General features: G+C 46.5%; 1 protein-coding gene across 2 annotated transcripts in view; it reads left to right on the forward strand.

The window, feature by feature from the left end:
- Window positions 1–2,953: 2,953 nt before the first annotated feature.
- The window catches only part of LOC139277375 (interleukin-1 receptor-associated kinase-like 2), a 49,830-nt gene continuing 27,744 nt past the window's right edge, over window positions 2,954–25,039 (forward strand). For both annotated transcript variants that reach the window (XM_070895758.1, XM_070895759.1), the window contains exons 1-2: window positions 2,954–3,434; window positions 13,910–14,089. In XM_070895758.1, coding sequence (XP_070751859.1) covers window positions 3,335–3,434; window positions 13,910–14,089 — 280 coding nt within the window. In that variant the 5' untranslated portion in view covers window positions 2,954–3,334. The remainder of the gene's footprint in view (window positions 3,435–13,909; window positions 14,090–25,039) is intronic.

Here is a 25,039-nt window from a genome sequence, read left to right on the forward strand (position 1 = left end):
GTGTCTGTCTGTGCTTGGGGTTTTCATGCAGGCTGGATGTGCCATTGTTATTATGTATGGGCTGGAATGGTTAGCTATCTCTGATTTAATTGTTGCTATGTTAATGTCTCCTGGGGAGAAGGATTTTCGAGTATCCACAATTCTTCAGACAATTTACTTTAGTTTCAATACCCTCGACAGCTTCAATACTCAAAACTGGCTTCTTTGAAGGACAGTTCCTTTAGTTCTTTAGCCCTGCCCACATAAACTCAATCTGCTTTGTAAAATCCCAAATTCGATTAAAGTTCGTAGTTTCTTCCATGTGCACTTTAGGATCTCAAACTTTCTGGTAGATAGTTCCAAATTAAAATTTTTTTCCAATGAGTCCAAACACTGGGGAGGGTTTCCCACGAATTTTGCAGGGGGAAACTCCCCTGCTCTTCTTCGAAATAGTGTCATGGGATCTTTTACGTGAGACTGAGGTAGCTCTGTGAAAGGCAAAGTAAACAAATATTCTGCAAAATGGATCAAGAGGAAAAGAATGAAAAGGGAGATTTTTTGAAAAGACTCAGAGGTTGTTGGGCAAAGAGAGAGGGTGACTTTGGGCCTCGCTGTTGGCTGTGGTCTCTGGCAGAGTTCTGGGTGAGAATTGAGCTCCAGATGATGTAATGAAAGTCTCTCTTTTGTGGCTGGCTGTAAGAAGCTTCCTGGGACCGTTAAATATTGAAAATATCCATACTGATATTGTTAACAGTGCTCTCACCTCAGGTACAGTCCCCCTCTCCTTCAAACCTGCCGTCGTCACCCCTCTCTGCAAATAAATTACCCTTGACCCCTCTGAAGTGGTGCTTTCGAGCTCTGCTTTAATTAAAGGGTTAAGAATGGGTCTCGGGACTAAAAAAAGCAAATAGGCTTTTGTAGTTGCCAGCTTTTTAAGTTGTTTTACGGGCAGAAGAGATAATGGTAAGAATAACATGTCAGAATGATTGATTGCGCTAGACTATTGAACCACAAGAGGCCCAGATAGGCAGTTAAACAGAACAAGGGGTCAGAAGTAACATGTTGGAGAAACTCCATCTGATATGAGAGATAGGTGAATAATTGTGTGACGCGAAAGGGAATTAGTTAATCAGCAACTCTGCACGCGGGCTTTGGGCCAATTAAACGGCATAGGAGAGCCATGCACGAGGCTGACATGCATCACTAAGTGTATAAAAGATTACTTGGAACTTGTATCATCAGAGAAGCCTGGCTACAGACAGAAAGCAGGCAGTCTCCCCACCAGACCTGGTATTCAATGTTTATTTTAAATATTCCACTTTACCCACCATCCCTGCAAACTACCGCCCAATCTCCAATCTCCCTTTCCCCTCCAAAGACCATGAACGTGTTGTCACCTCGAAAATCCGTGCCCAGTTTTCCCAGAACTATATGTTTGAATCCCTCCAATCAGGTTTCTGCCCCTGCCACAGTACCAAAATGACTCTCATCAAAGTCACAAATGCCATAGTTTGTGACTGTGACAAAGGTAAACTATCCCTCCATCTCCTTCTTGAATTGTCTTCAGCCTTTGACACGGTTGACCATCCTTCTCCACCGCCTCTCCACCGTCATCCAGCTGGGTGGGACTGCACTCACCTGGTTCCATTCTGGCTGACAGCACTCAACTCTACCTCACCACCACTTCTCTCGACCACTCCACGTTCTCTAAATTGTCAGACTGCTTGTCCAACATCCAAATATTGGGAACACCAAAACCATTGTTTTCGGTCCCTGCCACAAACTTCATTCCCTAGCCACTGACTCCATCACTTTCCCCAACCTCTGTCTGAGGCTGAACCAAACTGTTCGCAACCTTGGTGTCATATTTGACCCTGAAATGAGCTTTCGACCACATATCTGCTGAATAACTAAGACCACCTATTTCTACCTCCATAACATCGCCCATCTCCTCCTTTGCCTCAACTCATCTGCTGCTGAAGCCCTCATCCATGCCTATGTTACCTCTAGACTTGACTATTCCAACACACTCCTGGCTGGCCTCCCACATTCTAAGCTACGTAAACCAGAGGTGATTCAAAACTCGGCTGCCCGTGTCCAAACTCGCACCAAATCCCGCTCGCCCATCACCCCTGTGCTCGCTGACCTACATTGGCTCCCAGTTAAGCAATGCCTCAATTTCAAAAGTCTCATCCTTATTTTCAAATCCCTCCATGGCTTCGCTCCTCCCTCTCTGTAATTCCTCCAGCCCCATATCCCTCCAAGTAGTCTGCGCTCCTCTAATTCTGCCCTCTTGAGCATCCCTGATTATAATCACACAACCATTGGTGGCCGTGCCTTCTGTTGCCTAGGCCCCAAGCTCTGGAACTCCCTGACTAAACCTCTCCACCTCTCTACCCCTCTTTCCTCCTTCAAGAAGCCCTTTAAAACTTTGACCAAGCTTTTGGTCACCTGTGCTAATTTTATCTTAGCAGCTCGGTGTCAAATTTTTCATCTCACAATATTCCTGTGAAGCACCTGGGATGTTTCATTACGTTAAAGGCGCTATATAAATATAAGTTGTTGTTGTCAGGTCTACGTCAGGTGACCCTGACTAAATATAAGTTGCTATTGGTGATATTATCATACAAAAGCTTAGCGTGCTCCGATCCACGTCTGTCCACTATTTTAACGGAGGCATGATTTTAAGTGGTTATAATGGTTGAGAGGAATTTAGATGTTAGTATAAATATTTATTTTAACCAGGTTAACACCTCCCTTCAAATAATGGAGAGAGGAACTTGTGTTGCTACCACAACTGACGAGTTATTACTTTTAACTTGATAGAACTTATGTCCCACATCATCCTGCTCAGCAAAAATGACGAGGGTGGGGTGTAAAAGTTTGAGGGGTGTACTGTGCCTTTAAATCCCTTCTGACATCTACTTGTACTGTGCCCGATGAGCGGCTTGAGAAAGCCCAAAGTGCAGTGTGGTCGATGAGGTGGAACGTGTGCGCGGCGAGTCTCTCCATACACACAGATTGTCCTGCTGCTGGTAAACGTTACAACCACCAGCCGGATTCTTTCCCCGAGACCCTCGATACATTTGTCACAAACACTGACGATGCGTTTCAAAGTAATGGAAAAGTAACCATGAAATGAACTCAAGCCCTGCTTGCCGCTAGTTGGCGGCCCAATGGCCTTCTACCGCAACTTCTTCATTTCCTTCATGTGACGCATAACAAAATATTCCACCGGAATACTAGTTAAGTTCAGAATCACTGAAGAAAGTTTGACCATTCGGCTGGGCCTGCGATCTTGCAACAGGACGAGTCGATTTGAGAGGCGGGAAATTAAGAGAAATAAAAAACTAAAATGACTTCTCAGCACTTTGTGTATGAGATCCCTGCTAAGATTATGGAGGACTTTTGTTTGGTAATGGACACCTTGGAGCCCGGGCTGTGGAATCGGTTCGGTGAGTTAAGTGCTGCTGTGTGTTCTGGCTGCGGGTCGGTTTCAAAGAGCAATTGTTGATTACACTGAGCGCGGGACTGGGGATAAACTTTGGAGCCAGTGAATTACTTGCCGGTTTCAGAAAGGAGGGGATGATGATTCTTCGCCACTTACCCCTGCCTTTCCGGAACCCCCCCCCAAAAAAACTTTAAATGAGTTTCAGACTGCATGGTCTGAACCAAAACCTGTCACGCATTCAGCTCCGCTTGTGAAGGGAATGACCGAACCAGATCAGCGTATTATTTCCGTCATCACCTGGCTGAGCCAAATAAGTGACCCCCGATTGTGGGACTTTCATCAGTGTTTTGGCTGTCTCGTGTTCCGCAGTTGCGTTAATATTCCTCGGCACTCTCGTCATAATCGCAGGCAAATGGTGTAAAGGGAATACTCGGGTGATACATTGTATGTTGCGCTCAGAAAGAAATGGACGCGGTTGGGAAACCAGAATGTGATCAAGAACTCATTACTCATCTTTCCGAATGTACTGATATCATTTGTCATGTATTTCCTAAATGGCAGGGCGAGTATACCCTCGCCGTTTCTGTTCCATTCTGCCTCTGTTACAATGACGCAAAAAAAAACCTTGCATCTGACATACGGCCCCCTCCAAATGCATAAAACCGAGTCCACGTCTACAAAAGCAATTTAAAGAACTTAAGACTGAGGGCCCAAGTTTCCACATGATTTGCGCCTGATTTTTAGGAGCAACTGGTGGAGAACGGACTATCTTAGAAATCGCAATTCTCCACATTTTTTTTTCTGCAGTTCTAGTCAGGTAGAACAGTTCTACTTTGGAACAGAATTTTTTTCTTCAAAAGGGGGTGTGTCCGGCCACTGACGCCTGATTTCAAAGTTTCCACAGTGAAAACGTACTCCAAACTAACTTAGAATGGAGCAAGTGAAGATTTTTGTAGAACTGAAAAAACCTGTTCTACACATTAAAAAATCAGGCGCAGGTTACAAATTAGGCGTCCAGAATGAGGAGGGGGGGGGGAAGGGAACTCATTAAATTCTACAATAAATCTTATTTATACTTCTACAAATATTATACAAATAAATCCAACCTGAATAAACATTTATAAGCAAAGAAAAGATTAAATAAACCATCTTCCTACCTGTGTGGAAGTGCTTCAGGCAGGCCTTTCGGGACCGAAGGCTGAACGGGCCGGCCCGAGACTTCGGGCAGGGTCCGTCCCCAGCACGAGATTTACAGGTGGCGTTGGGTCGGGTCGGGGAGGTTCGGTTCGGGGGGAGGGAGGGAGAGAGAGGGGTGGGAGGGAGAGAGAGGGGGTGGGGAGGAGAGAGAGAGGGGGGGGGAAGAGAGAGAGGGGGGGGAAGAGAGAGAGAGGGGGAAGAGAGAGAGGGGGGGGGGGAGAGAGAGGGGGGGGGAGGGAGGGAGAGGGGGGGGGAGGGAGGAGGGAGACGTCAGGTCGGATCCAGTCCAGGGGCAGGAGCGGGAGTCGGGTCGGGTCGAGTGGGGGGAGCAGGAGCGCGGGTCGGGTCCAGTCAGGGGGGAGCGGAGCAGGGGTCGGGTCCAGTGGGGGGGTCGGGTCGGGGGGCGGAAGCGTGGGTCGAGTCAGGTCCAGTCGGGGGAGGGGGAGGGGAGGGGAGGGGGGGTTGGGAGCAGGAGCGCGGATCGGGTCCAGTCGGGGGGGGCGGAGCGGGAGTTGGGTCGGGTCCAGTCTGCGGGGTGGGAGCGGGAGTCGGGTCGGGTCCGGAGGGGTGGGGAGCGGGAATCAGGTCGGGGTCCAGTCGGGGGGGGCAGCGGGAGCGGAGTTGGGTCGGGTCCAGTCGGGGGGGGGGGGAGCGGGAGTCGGGTCGGGTCCGGAGGGAGGGGGAGCGGAATCGGGTCCAGTCGGGGGGGGGAGGCAGCGGGAGCGGGAATCGGGTCGGGTCCGGGGGGGGGGAGCGGGTGTCGGGTCGGGTCCGGCGGGGGGGGGGGCGAGCGGGTGTCGGATCTGGTCCGGGGGGCAGGTGGGAAGCGGGAGTTGAGTCGAGTCAGGAGGAAGCAGGAGCTGGGCGTGGGAGAAGCCTTATTCACGCAGCCCCAGTGAGGCCATTCGGCCAGGGCTAGGGGGCTGCGTGCTTCGGGCCCTCCCACACAGTTTCGGGCGCCTGGAGCTACTGCACTTGCGTGCCCACTGTAGCGCGCATGTGCAGAGGTCCCGGCACTGTTTTCAGCGCAGGGACCTGGATCCGCCCCCCACAGCTCGTGCTGCGCTGCGCCGAGGGCCAGAGGACCTGCAGGGAGGTGGAGAATACCGAGGATTTTTTTAGGCGCACTTTGTGGCGCGAAAAACGGGCGTCCAGGTCGGGACTGCGCCATTCTAGACGCGTGTGGAAACTTGGGCCCGAGTACTGTGAGCTAAAACTGATGTGACCTTAGTCTCTTAATACAACTCCAGAGTGCCTAAGCAGCATGGCAGACAACCTTTTATACTTCCTTGCAGAAGGTGTGCAGATGGCTCTTGGACATCCAACAGTGAGCCCTCTGGTGGCACGTCTTACAATGTTTACATACATAACATCACCCCCCCCCCCCCCCCCCCCCCGGCACCACCACTAGGGTCTTTGATACAAATTATTTACAAGTTGAGACAGTCCGGGGCCCTACGCTCCCTGGTTGATTGTCTGAGTTCAAACTCTGGCATGGGGGAGTTGGTCGGACCATTGCTGCACTGCGGCGCGGCTGGTCTGACAGGACTGTTGGGAATGGTGGGTTCATGCTCTTGATTGACAGCGAGGCCGATTGCTGGTTGGGTGTGTGTTGGTGGATCGATGATGGTGATGTCCTCTTCAGGTTGTTCCTGGTTATCGGTGAACCGCAGTTTGGTCTGATCCAAATGCTTTCTGCACGTTTGTCCATTCAATAGTTTGACTATAAACACTCTATTCACCTCCTTGGCCAAGACAGTGGTAGCGACCCATTTAGGACCATGACCGTAGTTCAGGACAAATACAGGGTTGTTAACATCAATGTCACGTGATACAGCCGCGCAATCGTGGTACATGCTTTGCCAGTGACGCCGGGTTTCCACATTATCATTTAGATCCTGGTGGACTAGGGAGAGCCTGGTTTTGAGTGCTCTCTTCATTAACAATTCTGCAGGGGGAACCCCAGTGTGTCGTTTTAGGCGCGTCCCGAAACTTGGGCCCTATGGATGAATAAAGGCACAAGGGTAAAATTGAAGGTAAGGAAAGAGGCATAAATTAAATAGATGTACACGAACAGCAGGGGAGAGCATGATAAGGGAAAGTACAAAGAGATTAGGGAAGAAATCAAAAAAACAATTAGGAAGACAAAGAGGAACTATGAAATTAAATTATCAAGGAACATAAAACAAAATAGTAAAATATTTTACAGGCACATCAATAAAAAAGGACGGTCGGGATGGGAATAGGGCCATTAAGGGAGGGCCGGAATAAAATCACAGGCAGAGGTGGCTGAAATATTACTTAATTACTTTGTCTCATTATTTACTAGGGGAATAGAACAGGTGGTCATGACATTGGATCATGAGATTAGTAATGAAATAACTGGATTTAAGATAAAGAGGAGCTATATTAAATAAACGAATCAAACTTCCTGAAACTACCAACCCATGATTTGCTGGTGAGCCATCCTTTGGTGCTACCCGATGGTCTCCAGCAATGTTCCCTTTAAGCCGCATGGTCACGCAGCACTCTGGAGGTCCCGCACAGCCAGCTTACCGGCTTTTAAATGGGAAAAATCAGGCATGCATGGTATTTTTGAATGGGCTGCACAGCCCCTTAAAGGGGCCACGCACCAAGAAAAAATTTAAAGGAAATTAATTTACAGGGCACCCAGCCGCCCAAACTTCCTCTCCTGCCTGCCGGCCAGTTGTTACTCTCCGCCCACTTCGGGCGGGCAGTTGATCGGTGGCATGTGGATTCGGGCCAGGACTTAAAGTACGGTGGGCCTGAAAGTGCATTCCGCATTCGCTCTGCTCGCAACCCACTGGGAGTTAAAGTCATACCCAGTGATATTACCCGAGATGTTTGCATGAGGCTGCACACCACAAGGTCAACGCTCAAGCAGTTTCTAACCGTTATCTGAAGCAGATTAAATTTCAACCACAAAACATTTCCTGGCATCTTGTGGTGCAGTCACTATCATGAGTGTTTCAGGTTTTTGTGGATGGTCTTTTGTACTGATGTATCAGTGTGGACCACATCCGGGATATGTGCTGTGCTTCACATACGGCGATCAGTGATTGCGATGTTATTACTGCAGGTTCCTCCAGACATAATGTGCACTTGATTGGTGGCATTACTCTGTCATGTATGGGTGGATGGGGTTAATTTTATGGAAATGCTCTCTAACCATGGTGCCTCACCCATTGGCAACACAATCTCCCCACAATTTTCCAGCCAGCGGGTGAGGTTCTGCACTAAGTTATGACCTGGAAATGCACTGTTGTGGTGCAGTCTGAAAAGGTGGTGGAAGCAGATTCAATAGTAATTTCTAAAAGGGAATTGGATAAATACTTGAAAAGGAAAACAATTATGGGGAAAGCAAACTAATTGGATAGCTTTTTTCAAAGGGCTAGAACAAGCACACTGGGCTGAATGGCCTCCTATGCTGTATGATTCTATGATAAGAAGGACTCAACAGAATAATTTTCAGAGTTGTGAAGGTCTGAATCCTGGGCTGTGCTTAGAGGCTGGGATTGTGAGGGTATTGCTGGTTCTGCCATTGAAATTAAAATAGTGTTCAGGTACAGGCCAGTTTGCTGTATCTCTTGTCTGGCTGGGTTAGTGTGTGGCACATAAGCTGTGACACCCTTATCACTGAAAACTCATTTCACAGCTTAGGTGTAACTGGTACTAACGATGGTACAATGGATTTCCCAATAAGAGCAAGGTGACCAAATATTATATATAATAGAAATTTGTGAATTTTATTTTCTTAAAGGGACAGTGTTGTCCTGATTTTTTTCCAGTAAACATGTTCTCTTTTGTTTCTAAACACACACAGTGGATAAATTGAGTTTTTCTTTAAAGAAGGGGTACTCAGCCTCATCTCTGCCTCACCACTGACCCGACCATTAACCTTTCACCACAACCTACAATCTTTAGTACTGTTTCCTTTCTCTTGTGCTCACATATGTGTATGCAGACATGTTCCACCAGAGTTAGATATATTGGGGACAACCAGCAGACATGCGGATAAGTTACCTAAGTATAGAATTAGGTTAGATATCAGGAGGTGTTTCAGATTCCACCAGATTACTACCAAGGTGGTGAAGATACAAATTTATCACAGACTCTTTCCCAGTTTTCTCATTCCTCTATCTCTTTCCTCATCTTTTATGCCATCTCAAAATCTGTCTGGATGTTAGATTAGTGTGGATTTTAGGACCTCTGATCTGGCTGTGATGGTGGAATGGGGCTACACCTGGCAGATGTCATTTAATTTCATAGAAACATAGAAACATAGAAAATAGGTGCAGGAGTAGACCATTCGGCCCTTCGAGCCTGCACCACCATTCAATAAGATCATGGCTGATCCTTCACCTCAGTACCTCTTTCCCGCTTTCTCTCCATACCCCTTGATCCCTTTAGCCGTAAGGGCCATATCTAACTCCCTCTTGAATACATCCAATGAACTGGTATCAACAACTCTCTGCGGCAGGGAATTCTACAGGTTAACAACTCTCTGAGTGAAGAAGTTTCTCCTCATCTCAGTCTTAAATGGCCTATCCCTTATCCTAAGACTGTGTCCCCTGGTTCTGGACTTCCCCAACATCGGGAACATTCTTCCCGCATCTAACCTGTCCCGTCCCGTCAGAATCTTATACGTTTCTATGAGATCCCCTCTCATCCTTCTAAACTCCAGTGTATAAAGGCCCAGTTGATCCATCCGCTCCTCATATGTCAGTCCAGCCATCCCTGGAATCAGTCTGGTGAACCTTCGCTGCACTCCCTCAATAGCAAGAACATCCTTCCTCAGATTAGGAGACCAAAACTGAACACAATATTCCAGGTGAGGCCTCACCAAGGCCCTGTACAGTTGCAGTAAGACCTCCCTGCTCCTATACTCAAATCCCCTAGCTATGAAGGCCAACATGCTATTTGCCTTCTTCACCACCTGCTGTACCTGCATGCCAACTTTAAATGACTGATGAACCATGACTCCCAGGTCTCGTTGCACCTCCCCTTTTCCTAATCTGCCGCCATTCAGATAATATTCTGCCTTCGTGTTTTTGCCACCAAAGTGGATAACCTCACATTTATCCACATTATACTGCATCTGCCATGCATTTGCCCACTCACCTAACCTGTCCAAGTCACCCTGCAGCCTCTTAGCATCCTCCTCACAGCTCACACTGCCACCCAGTTTAGTGTCGTCTACAAACTTGTAGATATTACACTCAATTCCTTCATCCAAATCATTGATGTATATTGTAAAGAGCTGGGGTCCCAGCACTGAGCCCTGCGGCACTCCACTAGTCACTGCCTCCCATTCCAAAAAGGACCCAATGATCCCGACTCTCTGCTTCCTGTCTGCCAACCACTTCTCTATCCACGCCAGTACATTACCCCCAATACCATGTGCTTTGATTTTGCACACCAATCTCTTATGTGGGACCTTGTCAAAGGCCTTTTTGAAAGTCCAAATACACCACATCCACTGGTTCTCCCTTGTCCACTCTACTAGTTACATCCTCAAAAAATTCCAGAAGATTTGTCAAGCATGATTTCCCTTTCATAAATCCATGCTGACTTGGACCGATCCTGTCACTGCTTTCCAAATGTGCTGCTATTTCATCCTTAATAATTGATTCCAACATTTTCCCCACTACTGATGTCAGGCTATCCGGTCTATAATTACCAGTTTTCTCTCTCCCTCCTTTCCAGTCCATAGGAACTGATCCAGAGTCTATAGACTGTTGGAAAATGATCACCAATGCATCCACTATTTCTAGGACCACTTCCTTAAGTACTCTGGAATGCAGACAATCAGGCCCCAGGGATTTATCGGCCTTCAATCCCATCAATTTCCTCAACACAATTTCCTGTCTAATTAGGATATCCTTCAATTCTTCCTTCGCACTAGACCCTCGGTCCCCTAGTACAACTGGAAGGTTATTTATGTCTTCCTTCGTGAAGACAGAACCAAAGTATTTGTTCAATTGGTCTGCCATTTCTTTGTTCCCCATTATAAATTCACCCGAGTCCGACTACAAGGGACCTACATTTGTCTTCACTAATCTTTTTCTCTTCACATATCTATAGAAGCTTTTGCTGTCAGTTTTTATGTTCCCGGCAAGCTTCCTCCCGTACTCTATTTTCCCCCTCCTAATTAAACCCTTTGTCCTCCTCTGCTGAATTCTAAATTTCTCCCAGTCCTCTGGTTTGCTGCTTTTACTGGCCAATTTATATGCCTCTTCCTTGGATCTAACACTATCCTTAATTTCACTTGTTAGCCACGGTTGAGCCACCTTCCCTGTTTTATTTTTACTCCAGACAGGGATGTACAATTGTTGAAGTTCATCCATGTGATCTATAAATGTTTGCCATTGCCTATCCATCGTCAACCCTTTAAGTATCACTCGCCAGTCTATTTTAGCCAATTCACGCCTCATGCCGTCGAAGTTAGCTTTCCTTAAGTTCAGCACCCTAGTTTCTGATTTAACTGTGTCACTCTCCATCTTAATAAAGAATTCTACCATATTATGGTCACTCTTCCCCAAGGGGCCTCGCACAACAAGATTGCTAATTAGTCCCTTCTCATTACACATCACCCAGTCCAGGATGGCCAGCTCTCTAGTTGGTTCCTCAACATATTGGTCAAGAAAACCATCCCTAAAATACTCCAGGAAATCCTCCTCCACCGCATTGCTACCAGTTTGGTTAGCCCAATCTATATGTAAATTAAAGTCGCCCATGATAACTGCTGTACCTTTATTGCACACATCCCTTATTTCATGTTTGATGATGTCCCCAACCTCACTACTACTGTTTGGTGGCCTGTACACAACTCCCACCAGCCCTTTGTCATTCCGTAGCTCCACCCATACCGATTCCACATCATCCAAACCAATGTCCTTCCTTATTATTGCATTAATTTCCTCTTTCACCAGCAACGCCATCCCGCCTCCTTTTCCTTTCTGTCTATCCTTCCTAAATGTTGAATACCCCTGGATGTTGAGTTCCCAGCCTTGGTCACCCTGGAGCCATGTCTCCATGATGCCAACTAAATCATATCCATTAACTGCTATCTGCGCAGTTAATTTGTCCACTTTATTCTGAATACTCCTCGCATTGAGGCATAGAGCCTTCAGGCTTGTCTTTTTAACACACTTTGCCCATTTAGAATTTTGCTGTAATGTGGCCCTTTTTGTTTTTTGCCTTGGGTTTCTCTGCCCTCCACTTTTACTATTCTCCTTTCTATCTTTTGCCTCTGTCTCTCTTTTATTTCCCTCTGCCTCCCTGCATAAGTTCCCATCCCCCTGCCATATTAGTTTAACTCCTCCCTAACAGCACTAGCAAACACTCCCCCTAGGACATTGGTTCCGGTCCTGCCCAGGTGCAGACCGTCCGGTTTGTACTAGTCCCACCTCCCCCTGAACCGGTTCCAATGTCCCAGGAATTTGAATCCCTCCCTTCTGCACCACTCCTCAAGCCACGTATTCATCTGAGCTATCCTGCGATTCCTAATCTGACTAGCACGTGGCATTGGTAGCTATCCTGAGATTACTACTTTTGAGGACCTACTTTTTAATTTAGCTCCTAGCTCCCTAAATTCATCTCATAGGACCTCATCCCACCACGACAACTGGCTGTTCAACCTCCCTTTTCAGAATGTCCTGCACCCGCTCCGAGACGTCAGTTTGAATCCAGTTGAGACTGATGGGAAAGTCTCTTGGCTGCGATGGTCATGGATGAAATGAGTTCATGCAGCCAGGAGGTCCTCCAGAAAATGTAGTGTTATGCATGTGGTTAGGGCTAATGCCAAGCAGGTGTATACAATACAGGGTTGCGCATTTAAGACTGTTGACCAGGAGAAAGACCCAAGTATTACAGTACATGAATCGTTTAAGTGCCGTGAGGCTATAGCAAAAGTCAATAGAGCAGTAGAATGTATTGCCCAGACAATCCAGTATAAAACTAAAAAATATTATATGGTCCTTGTATTAAACCTTGATTTCACCTGATGTATAATACTGTGGTCCAGTTTTCGTCCCCTCACATTGTGGGTATGTTAACGGCCACCACACGTTAAAAAAAATCCACACACAGGCACCTTCCACCCTTCAGGATGTAGTTCAGGACCTGGAATTTTAGGTCCTTCATTGAAACACCTGTGAACTCATCCCTTTTTGGCGTGGAAGCAAGTCATCCTCGTTTCGAGGGACTGCCTATGATGATGATGATAGCGAGGGCCTGGAAAAGATTCAGAGAAGGGCCACCAGGTTGATACCTAGTTACCAGTGGCTTAGAGAGCTTGGGACCTTTTGCTCCAGAAAAGCGCAGACTTCAAGGAGATTTGATTGCAGTCTTTGAAACAATGGTGGATTTAGATTCCATGTGGATAGGTTATTTGAATTAGCTATATTGGGGAGGACCAGCAGCCCTGCGTATAAGTTATGTAAGCATAGAATTAGGTTAGATATCAGGAGGTTTTTCGTTTCACAGAGCCGTTGTCTGTGAAACTTACAAAATTGCAAAGTTGTCAGCCTTGACTCGGCAGCAATCTCACGTGAGTCAGATGGTCTTCACAGACTTGCACACACAATCTAGGCTGACACCAGTGCCGTACTGAGGGAGTACTCCACCCCCGCAATTGGAGTTCAGGACTGGAACATCGGGTCCTTCATTGAATCATCTGTGAACTCTTGTGGAAGCAAGTCATCCTCGTTCGAGGGACAGCCTATTATGATGACTGAGGGAGTTCTGCACTTTCGGAGGTGGTGTCGTTCGGATGAGATGTTAAACTGAGATGGACGTAAAAGATCCTATGGCAGCATTTAAAGAGCAAGGGAGTTTACCTTTCTGTCCTTCAACCTACAATGTTAAAACAGATTATCCGGTGCCTTATCTCATTGCTGTTTATGGGACTTTGCTGTGAACAAATTGGCTGCCACATTTCCCTACATTATAACGGTGACTACACTTCAAAAGTACCTCATTGGCTGTAAAGCACATGGACATTCTGCAGTTGTGAAAGGTGCTATATAAGTATGTTATTTCTTTATTCCACAGTCTTTTTATAACACTGCTTGGTTGGATTGGTCCAGTGGTACTATCGTGTTGCACGATGGACTGTATTGGGCCACGGTTTGCTTTCCTTCCCTTTCCCCATGATTTCCGTACATGAGGTCGGTGTGAGGGAAGGAACTGGGACTCGGAGGCAAGCCTTCACGGCACATTTGAGTATTTAAACTGTCCCTTTTAAAACTTGTCTTTCAGGCTCTCGAATCATAGCCGATCAGACTGAACTAAGGAAAATTGCATCTCCTGGAGGAAATTATAACAGTAGAACACAAGAGCTGATGTGGACATGGGGAATGAAACAAGGAACCGTCCAACAACTTCTTCACATCCTGAATGAGATGCAGCTGTACCGAGCAGTAGATATCATTCTGTCATGTGAGTCGGCTCCTTTAAAAGACAAAAATACTTGACATGCTGATCATTTTATTTTTTTGAAAAGGCACATTGGGCTGCTGGTGTTAAACACATAAATTTCAATAATGAGATGTCAATTTGAATCCAGTTGAGACTGATGGGAAAGTCTCTTGGCTGCGATGGTCATGGATGAAATGGGTTCATGCAGCCTCAAAGCCCAGTTCCTGGTGGCACTGGGCTCACAATACAAAACTGACAATTTGGCAATCTCACACAAAGAGGCCACAGGATGTGGACAGAAAAAATGTTACCCTGGTGTGTTAAAAATATTATGTGGTGTTCTTCTGAGGTATGTTATTGAAGTGCAGTTGGAGGAAGCTATATTCTACGTGTAACCTCTGCTGTACCTGATTTGGGGGTGCTCGATACTCACTCTGGTTGCCTGCAATGGCAAAGTGTTCCTTTCCAGAGCATAGCATCCTTCAGCTCAATCAGCACAAGCTGTTCCCTTTCCCCCCAAAATGCACAGAACAATTGAGTAGGTACCACAAAGCAAGGTGAGGACAATTAAATACTGTTTTGATTTAAAAAAATAAATCCATTATGCTCCATGAGTTCCGGAAATTATTTTCTCACTGGGAGGACCCTGACCAGCCTTCCCCCAAAGACAAAAAAGGAGAGCAGGGGAGCAAGTCCACCTGAGCTATGCGACTTGTATCCATCAGCTCTAGTGCATTCATGCTATGCTTATACTGCAGACCTGAACAAAATGGCAAGTACCATCCAGCCCCACAGGGGGGTACCTATTTCCGTTTGCCACTCCCCCCCCGCCCCTCTCTCCCACATTGGAACGTTACCTCATGAAGTGGGTCTGGGAGGCACTAATGCTCTCTGCAGATATTTTTATTGATCTTTAGTTGCCAGTATCTGTGGGCAGCTAGCAGCCAGATGAATGTGAAACTGCAGTGAGGAAAACCAGATTTTTTTCCCCCTCTTGGACAATCTAACTGTGGTCATATGTGACAAATAGCATAGTCACAATTCAAATGATAGATATTTTTAAAAAGGCTTTCCTATAAGCTGTGACTAGTCACTTTTTAAATAGACTTATTTTCTGTAGCTTGGAGACAATACATATTACTGTCTGATATGCAAAAGGTGACTTTAAAGGGTTCCTTTGAAAATACATTTTGACGGTAAAGCAATTTAAGAAAATGGTTGGTGATGTGCAAAAGGACTGGGCTAGAAGTTCAGGATACCATCACTTTAAACTGATAACGTTGTTAAAGTGGAAAACAATTTGTTTGCCTAAATCCCAGTTTTTAGCTTCATTGGGCCCAAGTTTCCACATGATTTGCACCTGATTTTTAGGAGCAACTGGTGGAGAACGGACTATCTTAGAAATCGCAATTCTCCACATTTTTTTTTCTGCAGTTCTAGTCAGGTAGAACAGTTCTACTTTGGAACAGAATTTTTTCTTCAAAAGGGGGCGTGTCCGGCCACTGATTTGAAAGTTTCCACAGTGAAAACGTACTCCAAACTAAAGTAGAATGGAGCAAGTGAAGATTTTTGTAGAACTGAAAAAACCTGTTCTACACATTAAAAAATCAGGCGCAGGTTACAAATTAGGCGTCCAGAACGAGGTGGGGGGGGCGGGGGAAGGGAAGTCATAAATTCTATAATAAATCCTTATTTATACTTATACAAATATTATACAAATAAATCCAACCTGAATAAACATTTATAAGCAAAGAAAAGATTAAATAAACCATCTTCCTACCTGTGTGAAAGTGCTTCAGGCAGGCCTTTCGGGACCGAAGGCTGAACGGGCTGGCCCGAGAAGGCCCGTCGACAGCACCAGATTTACAGGTAGGTGGGTCGGGGAGGTTCGGTTCGGTTCGGGTCGGGGGGTAGAGAGGGAGGGAGAGGGAGGGAGAGGGAGGGAGAGGGAGGGAGAGCGAGGGAGAGCGAGGGAGAGCGAGGGAGAGCGGGAGGGAGGGAGAGAGAGAGGGAGAGAGGGAGGGAGGGAGGGAGGGGGGGGGGGAGGGAGTGAGGAAGGGAGGGGGAGGGGGAGGGAGTGAGGAAGGGAGGGGGGGGAGAGAGAGAGAGAGAGAGAGAGATCAGGTCGAATCCAGTCAGGGAGGGAGGGAGGGAGGGAGGGAGAGAGAGAGAGAGAGAGAGAGAGATCAGGTCGGATCCAGTCCGGGAGGGAGGGAGGGAGAGAGAGATCAGGTCGGATCCAGTCCGGGAGGGAGGGAGTGTCGGGTCAGGTCGGGGAGGGGGGAGCAGGAGCTGGCCGTGGGAGGAGCCCTATTCACGCAGCCCCAGTGAGGCCATTGGGCCAGGGCTAGGGGCTGCGTGCTTCGGGCCCCTCCCACACAGTTCGGCGCCTGGAGCTATTGCACTTGCGTGCCCACTGTAGCGCGCATGTGCAGAGATCTCGGCACTGTTTTCAGCGCAGGGACCTGGCTCCGCCCCCCCACAGCTCGTGCTGGCTGCACCGAGGGCCAGAGGACCTGCAAGTAGGTGGAGAATACCGAGGATTTTTTTAGGCGCACTTTATCGCGCGAAAAACGGGCGTCCAGGTCGGGACTGCACCGTTCTAGGCGCGTGTGGAAACTTGGGCCCATTGTGTCTGCAGCGAGCAAACATCTTTTGAGTTTTCGTTTCCATGAAAGCTGGACCACTTTATGCGGTTATGAAGATCCATATCTGATTCTCATTGTCCCGGTATAGGGGAAAGATTTGAACTCTGGTCATCCTAGCAGGAGCATTGATTGATTGATTGCTTCAGCACTAACACAAATGGCTCAACCGGCCATGGGAAAGGGCACCCAGGGTCTTGCTCGCAGCACTCCAGCTTTGTGCGGGAGGTCAACACTGCGAGAGAGGCCCTCTACCCATAGGGGCCAGGAGGCCCTCCAGAAAGAAGGATTTGGGATCAGATTGCTGAGACCATCACTGCCAGCAGTGTCACCTCCAGGACCTGGCTCCAGTGCCCAAAGACGTTTTGTGACCTCGGACAAGTGGCATCTTCAAAAGCCTCACACACAATGCACGACCACTATCTACCAACAATCTCTACTATATTTTATAGTCTCTTGAATACTCTTAGTTCAACTTAACTCTATTTATTTGGGAGATCTCAGACAGCCATGTGGAGCTTTAAAGTGTTGACCTCCCGCACAAAGCTGGAGTGCTGCGAGCAAGACCCTGGGTGCCCTTTCCCATGGCCGGTTGAGCCATTTGTGTTAGTGCTGAAGCAATCAATCAATCAATGCTCCTGCTAGGATGACCAGAGTTCAAATCTTTCCCCTATACCGGGACAATGAGAATCAGATATGGACCTTCATAACCGCAGACCCCCTCTCACAATCCAGCTCCCTATACCTCTTAGCTAGAGTGCGCTATACATTACATCGATACCTTCTAGCTAGAGAGCGCTATACATGATCTCGTTGCATCTACCAGACACGAGGCACACCTCATATTCCTAGCTTCACCTCACCCCCTTGGAGGAGACGGTGCAATCTTGGCAGGGGTCATGGCTGAGCCCTTGCCCATTGGTGGGGCTGAAAGGATTCAAGATTCCGGTAGCCTCTTACGTTATCCTCCTTCTCACATCCCACTTTCCCCTCATCCCACAATCTCTTCTGATGTACAAGCTGCACATGGTGTAAGCATGCACCTATTGCTTTACCCCCCTCCCCTCACCACAACTCTACCCTTGTGCCTTCCTAATTTCAGACACCCAAAAAATTCATCCTGCCCAACCTATGGTTGACCAGGGAAAGGAGAGTGAAGAAGCAGAAGAAACACCCTTTCACGTCACATTCAAAATTGTTGTTCTCTACCGCCCACCCAAGTATAATAAAAACTTTATCACTGATATATCCTCACTGCTTTCCTCCCTCGGCCTGTGTACCGAGCGAGTTCTCATCCTCGGTGACTTCAACCTCCATCTTAATTCATCATGCTCCCTCTCCTGTGAGTTCATTACCCTCCTGTCCTCCGTTAATCTCTCCCTCGATATAAATTCCTCAACCCATATTCACGGCCACCCCCTTGACCTTGCCATCTTTCGTGGCCTCGCTATTCCAATCGTGTCAATTAAAGATAAAGCCATCTCTGACCATTTCCTTGTATCACTCTCGACCTACAACCCCCTTCCCAATACAAACTTACTTCCTTCTGCATCCGCCCCTGGAAAAAACTCTCTCCAAACTCTCTTAAAACTGCACTTATCAACTCAAAACTGTCCAACCGTTGGCTCTCTTTTAACAATGACATTTCTGCAGCCACCGATCTGCTCAACCACACCCTCACCACCACCTTTGATGCCCTAGTCCCTATTAAAAAGATTACTCTCGCCCACGCTGGCCGTTCCCCTGGTACAGCCCTCAACTTCACTCCCTCAAGTCTAAAGGGCGCAGACTTGATCGGATGTGGCGGACAATTGGTTTAGCCATTCACCGCCAGATCTGACTCGAACACAGAAAATATTATCGGTTCCTACTCTTGTCTATAAAAATTGCTCACTATTCCAATTGTGGATTGCAAAAATCACCTCCGGCTACTATTCTCTACTGCTAACCATCTCCTTAAACCCCTCTCCCCTGTCTCCACTACACTCACCTCCAGCAAGTGTGAGGAGCTCATGGACTTCTTTGTCTCAAAGATTGAGACCATCCAATCAGCTGCCTAAGCGAGTTCCCTTCCTTCACCTAGCCCACAGGTCCAAACTTCATCTGAGGCTCCCACCTGCCCTCGCCCTAAACTCACATCTTTCGCTAGTTTCTCTTTGATCTCTCCAAGCTCATCCTGTCCATGAGACCCACTTCCTGCTCCTTGACCCTATTCCCACGAAACTGCTGACCACCCAACTTCCTTTTTTGGCTCCCATGTTAGCTGACATTGTTAACAGTTCTCTCTCCTCAGGTACTGTTCCCTTCTCCTTCAAATCTGCCATCATCACCCCTCTCCTCCTCAAAATCATCATCATCATCATCATAGGCAGTCCCTCAGAATCGAGGAAGACTTGCTTTCACTCTTAAACTGAGTCTTTAGGTGGCTAAACAGTCCAATACGAGAACCACAGTCCCTGTCACAGGTGGGACAGTCGTTGAGGGAAAGGGTGGGTGGGACTGGTTTGCCGCATGTTCTTTCCGCTGCCTGCGCTTGATTTCTGCATGCTCTCGGCGATGAGACTCGAGGTGCTCAGCGTCCTCCCGGATGCACTTCCTCCACTTAGGGCGACCCTTGACCCCAATTTGCTTGCTAGCTATCGCCCCATCTCTAATCTCCCTTTTCTGTCCAAAGTACTTGAACGTGTTGTCGTCTCCCATATCTGTGGCCATTTTTCCATGAATTCAGTGTTTGAATCCCTTCAATGTGGTTTTTGCCCCGACCACAGTATCGAAATGGCTTTCATCTAAATCACAAATGACATCCTTTGTGAGTGTGACAAAGGTAAACTATCCCTCCTCGTTCTTCTGGGCCTGTCTGAAGCCTTTGACACAGTTAACCACTCCATCCTCCTCCAATGCCTCACAACCATCATCCAGCTGGGTGGGACTGCACTCACCTGGTTCCATTCTTATCGATCTAATCGTAGCCAGAAAATCTCCTGCAACGGCTTCTCTTCCCACTCCCGTATCGTTACCTCTGGTGTCCCCCAAGAATCTGTCCTTTGGACCCCTCTTATTTCTCATTGATATGCTGCCCCTTGGCGATATTATCCAAAAACATGGAGTCAGTTTGCACATGTGCGCTGATGACACCCAGCTCAACCTCTCCACCACTCCTCTCGATCTTCCATGGTCTCTAAATTGTCCAACATCCAGTACTGGATGAGCAGAAATTTTCTCCAATTAAATATTGGGAAGACCAAAGCCACTATCTTTGGTCCCCACCACAAACTGCATTCCCTAACCACTGACTATATCCCTCTTCCTTGCATCAATCTTGGTGTGAACAACCTTGGTGTCATATTTGACACTGAAATGAGTTTCCAACCACATATCCGCGACATAACTAAAACCGCCTATTTCTATCTCCGTAACATCGCCCATCTCCGCCCCTGCCTCAGCTCTTCTGCTGCTGAAACCCTCATTCAGGCCTTTGTTACCTCTACACTTGACTACTCCAACTCACTCCTGGCCGGCCTTCCACATTCTACACTACGTAAACTTGAGGTCATCCAAAACTCAGCAGCCCGTGTCCTAACTCACATCAAGTCACAATCACCCATCACCCCTTTACTTCCTGACCTGCATTGGCCCCCGGTTAAACAATGCCTCGATTTCAAACTTCTCGTGCTTGTTTACAAATCACTCCATGGCCTTACCCCTCACTATCTCTCTCATCTTTTTCAGCCTCACAACCCCACAAGATGACTGCACTCCTCAAATTCTGCCCTCTTGAATATTCCTCAGTTTAACTGCTCAAACATCGGTAGCCGTATCTTCAGTTGTTTGGGCCCTAAGCTCTGGAACTCCCTTCCTAAACCTCTCTGCCTCTCTTTCCTCCTTTAAGACGCTCCTTAAAACCTACCTCTTTAACCAAGCTTTGGTCATCTGCTGTAATTTCTTCTTTTGTGACTCGGTGTCAAATTTATCTGTTTTGTCTTGCAACACTGCTGTGAAGCGCCTTGGGACTTATTACTAGGTTAAAGGTGCTTATATAACTAAAAGTTGTTATTATTATTACTCGATTTCATACTCTCAGCCACCAGCTCCTCAAGGTTATCCTGTAAGGCCATTTGCAGTGTCCCACACTGAAAGTCAGCAGCCATGTTACAGCCACTGGGTAGCACTGCATGACATCACTAGGATAGGCGAAAGCATGCACAAGACAGTCACTAAGGGAATGCACAAGGGTGATTGTTGATTTTTTGATGTAATATTCGATGTATATAGGGATATAGTTGGATTGGAAAGTTTGCTTTGCGGGGGCTTTTATTTCAGCCAAGGCTGTGATGGTCAGTAACAGAGGGAAGGTAAGGTGTGGGACTTATATTGAAAGAGGAATTGGAATTGTGGTCGCTGGTACATCAGGCAGGTGTTTCCATCTGGATATTCTGGCCAGAAAGGGAGTGTTCGTGTTGCCTCCTTCCTTCTGCTTTTTCCTCTTCTGCTTCCTCTATCCTCTGCGATCAGCTCGTTCCATTTGCGGCCTCTGCTCCATCTCACTGTGATGCTGCAGCCCAAGGGGGACTGCAACTAGAGCCCCCAGGACTGGGAGCAAGTGGGCTTCTCAGAGGCCTTCCTTTAACAGCCAAAGCTTGCAAATCTCTAGCAGCATTCACTGCACACTTGAACAACTTTTTAAAAATGCATTACACCAAGCCACTACTCCAATAAAATATTTTTTTTTAAAAAGTCCAAGAGCAAAATTCTAAATGTACCTGAAAGTTGTGTGTCCCTTTTAAGTAGCGTTGTACTGTTGCACTCACATTCTTATGCGCGTGGTTTGGAGAGGGCGGTATTAAGAGCAGTGACATCGTAAATCACAGTTGCATGTCGACTGACATTATGATCTGCCTCATTTAAATGTGTGCGGCAGGGACAGGCAAAGGCAGTGCTGCCGATCTTCCCAAAATGGTGGCCGCTGTGTTCCGCACCAGAAGTGGGCAGAAGTGAGGCGAGGCCACCGCCATTTTTTCTGCAAAACCGACCTTAACGGCTGGCGCTAAGGGTCCCAATTTCACAGCCAGAGTGTCTGAAATACCTGAGAATTTTCAGTTGATCAGAGAGCCAGCATGGATTTGTAAAGGGTAGGTGATGCCTGATGAACCTGATTGAATTTTTTTTAAAGAGGTAGAGCAGCAGACGAGGGAATGCCTATGGATGTTATTAATATGGCCTTCCAGAAGGCATTCAATAAAGTCCCTCATAAGAGACTGTTAGCTAAAGTTGAAGTTCATGGAATTGAGGGTCAATTATTGACCTGGTTAGGAGATTGGCTGAGCGGCAGAAGACAGAGAGTAAGGATAATGGGCAGTTACTCTAATTGGCAGGATGTGACTAGTGGCGTCCCACAGGCATCTATGTGGGGGCCTCAACTATTCACTGTATTCTTTAATGACTTAGATGGCAGAATAGAGAGGCACATATCCAAGTTTGCCGATAACACAAACATAGGTGGCATTGTAAGCAGTGTCGATGGAAGCATAAAATTACAAAGATCTTAATAGATTAAGTGAATATGCAAAACTGTGACAAATGGATTTGAATATAGGCAAATGTGAGGTCATCCACTATGGATATAAAATCGATGGAACAGAATACTTTCTAAATGGTGGAAAGCTAGAAGCAGTGAAGGTCCAAAGAGACTTAGGCTTCCGTGTACATCGATCGTTAAAATGTCATGGTAAGGTACAAAAAAATAACCAAAAAGGCCAATGGAATACTTACCTTTATATCTAAAGGATTAGAATAGAAGGGGTTAGAAGTCATGATACAGCTATACAAAGCCTGGTTAGACCACACCTGGGCACCACACCTTCAGAAGGATATATTGGCCTTGGAGGGAGTGTAGTGTAGATTTACTAGAATGATACCTGGACTCTAAGGGTTAAATCACGAGGAGCGATTACACAAGCTAGGGTTGCATTTGCTGGAATTTAGAAGATTAAGGGGTGATTTGATTGAAGTTTTCAAGATATTAAGGGGAACTGAAAAGGTAGATAGAGAGAAATTATTTCTGCTGGTTGGGGAGTTTAGGACTAGGAGGCATAGCCTAAAAATTAGAGCCAGGCCTTTCAAGAGTGAAGTTAGGAAACACTTCTACATGCAAAGGGTGCTAGAAGTTTGGCATTATCTTCCACAAACGGCAATTGTTGCTGGGTCAATTTTAAATTTTAAATTTGAGATTGATAGATTTCTGTTAACCAAAGGTAATAAGAGAAATGGGGCAAAGGCAGGTATATGGAGTAAGGTCACAGATCAGCCATGATCTCCTTGAATGTCGGAACAGGCTTTAGGTGCTTAATGTCCCATTCCTATTCCTATTATAGAAAGACAAGTGTAGGAAATCTAAATACTAGCCTGATACAGAAGACAATGCTCTACTGGAGTTGGGGTTAAGGACTGATATTTGGGCAGTGTAAAAGGTTGCTTCATCCTCCATGTCAATAGTGTCCAAATGTTGTTTTCATGAGCTACTTAGTTGCATAACCTGGTGCCTTGGGATCACGTATAAATTTTAAATCCATGCTCTCATTAACTTACAACAATCTTGTTGCTGATATAAGCACAATTAGGATGGAATTGTCTGGACTTTTAAGGCCAGATTACCAGGACGTGGGGCCATATCTTACCCTTGGATTGCAATTTGGATGTCCCAGTGCAACAACCCCTGAACTGCTCGATGCTGACCAAAAAGTAGAAAATTTACTCATCCCGCAGCCCTGGCTACCCACATCCTGAGTTCAAAAATTCACCAATGAGCATAAATGTACAAAAATAACTCTTAAACACTTTGTTTTGAGAAACGGTCACAGACCTGCTTGGCTGGATACCTCTCCTCCTTTTGATCTATTTTGGAATTGTTGTTGAATTTGTGTTGAATCTCAAGCTCGGTATAGTGTTAATTAAAAAAGAGGAAGTGTTATATATAATGCGATAACCAAGATAATTGAATTTATGGGTGTTTCCTTTGGTCTCTTAGTTCCGCTCATTGTTGAATTCTAATTAATTATGACCACAGGAAGAGATTAGCAGAACTCTACATAGTGAAGCAGGCCCCTAGATCTGGTCTCTCCCGTAAGTGCAAACATCTTCTCTGCGTCTACCCTATCAAACCCTTTCAAAATCTTAAGGACCTCTATCAGATCACTCCTCGGTCTTCTCTTTCCTAGAGAAAACAGCCCCAGCCTGTTCAATCTTTCCTGATGGGTATAACTTCTCAGTTCTGGTATTCTGAGAAAATCTTTTTTGCGTGTTCTGCAGTGCCTCTATGTCCTTTTTATAATATGGATACCAGAACTGTTCACAGTAGTCTCACGTGTGGTCTAACCAAGGTTCTATACAAGTTTACCATAACTTCTGCTTTTCAATTCCATCCCTCTAGAAATGAACCCACTGCTTTGTTTGATTTTTTTTTTAATAGCCTTATTAACATGTGTCAATACTTTGCGGGATTTGTGTACCTGCACTCCCAGATCCTTGTGCTCCTAAGCCCCATTTAGATACTTCTTTTCCAAGACATATGTGGCCTCCTTATTCCTCCTACCAAAATGTACCACTTCACACTGATATATATTGATGTTCATTTGCCAATTACATGCCCATTCTGCAAGTTTATTAATGTTGTCTTGTATTTTGGCGCAGTCTTCCTCTGTATTAACTATACACCCCAATTTGGTGATGTCTGGAAATTTTCAAATTTTACTTCCAATTCCCGTGTCCAAATTGTTTATGTAAATAGTGAACAACAATGGTCAGAGGGCCAATCTTTTCACTACTTTCTACCTTTGGCCAGACTGAGTATCTACCATTAACCTCTATGCTCTGTTTTCTGTTTTGTAGCCTGATCAAGCAGATGTTCTTTATGTGAGCACTTAGACAGTGATGCCCAGAATTTCCTCTGGGAGTTCTCCCGGTCAGCTGTCATAACTTCGCGAGAAACCCCGAATAAACCGTAAGCAGGGTTTCCGCCGATCTTCAAAGTTATATCGGTCGATCTGGAGAACCATCAAGGAAATTCCTGGTATGAGTGCCAGCAGGCTATTCAACTCCTCCATTGCTTCCATGTTATCTGGCTGCTTATCCGGCCACACAGCCTTGCAAGAGCCACAATTTTCTCCAGCAAAACATTGGCAAGAGAAAGCCCATCGCCCACTCGGTCACACTGCACCGTTTTACAGGATGAAAACGGGCACCAAAGCAGCCGCACATTCTGAGCAGAAAGTCCGGGTATCCGCCATATTGGTATCGGCATCAAAAGAGGCATCCAAAGATCCTGCCTGAA

This window comes from Pristiophorus japonicus, chromosome 12 (genome assembly GCF_044704955.1).
Source record: "Pristiophorus japonicus isolate sPriJap1 chromosome 12, sPriJap1.hap1, whole genome shotgun sequence".
In the NCBI taxonomy this organism is placed as follows: Eukaryota; Metazoa; Chordata; class Chondrichthyes; family Pristiophoridae; genus Pristiophorus; species Pristiophorus japonicus.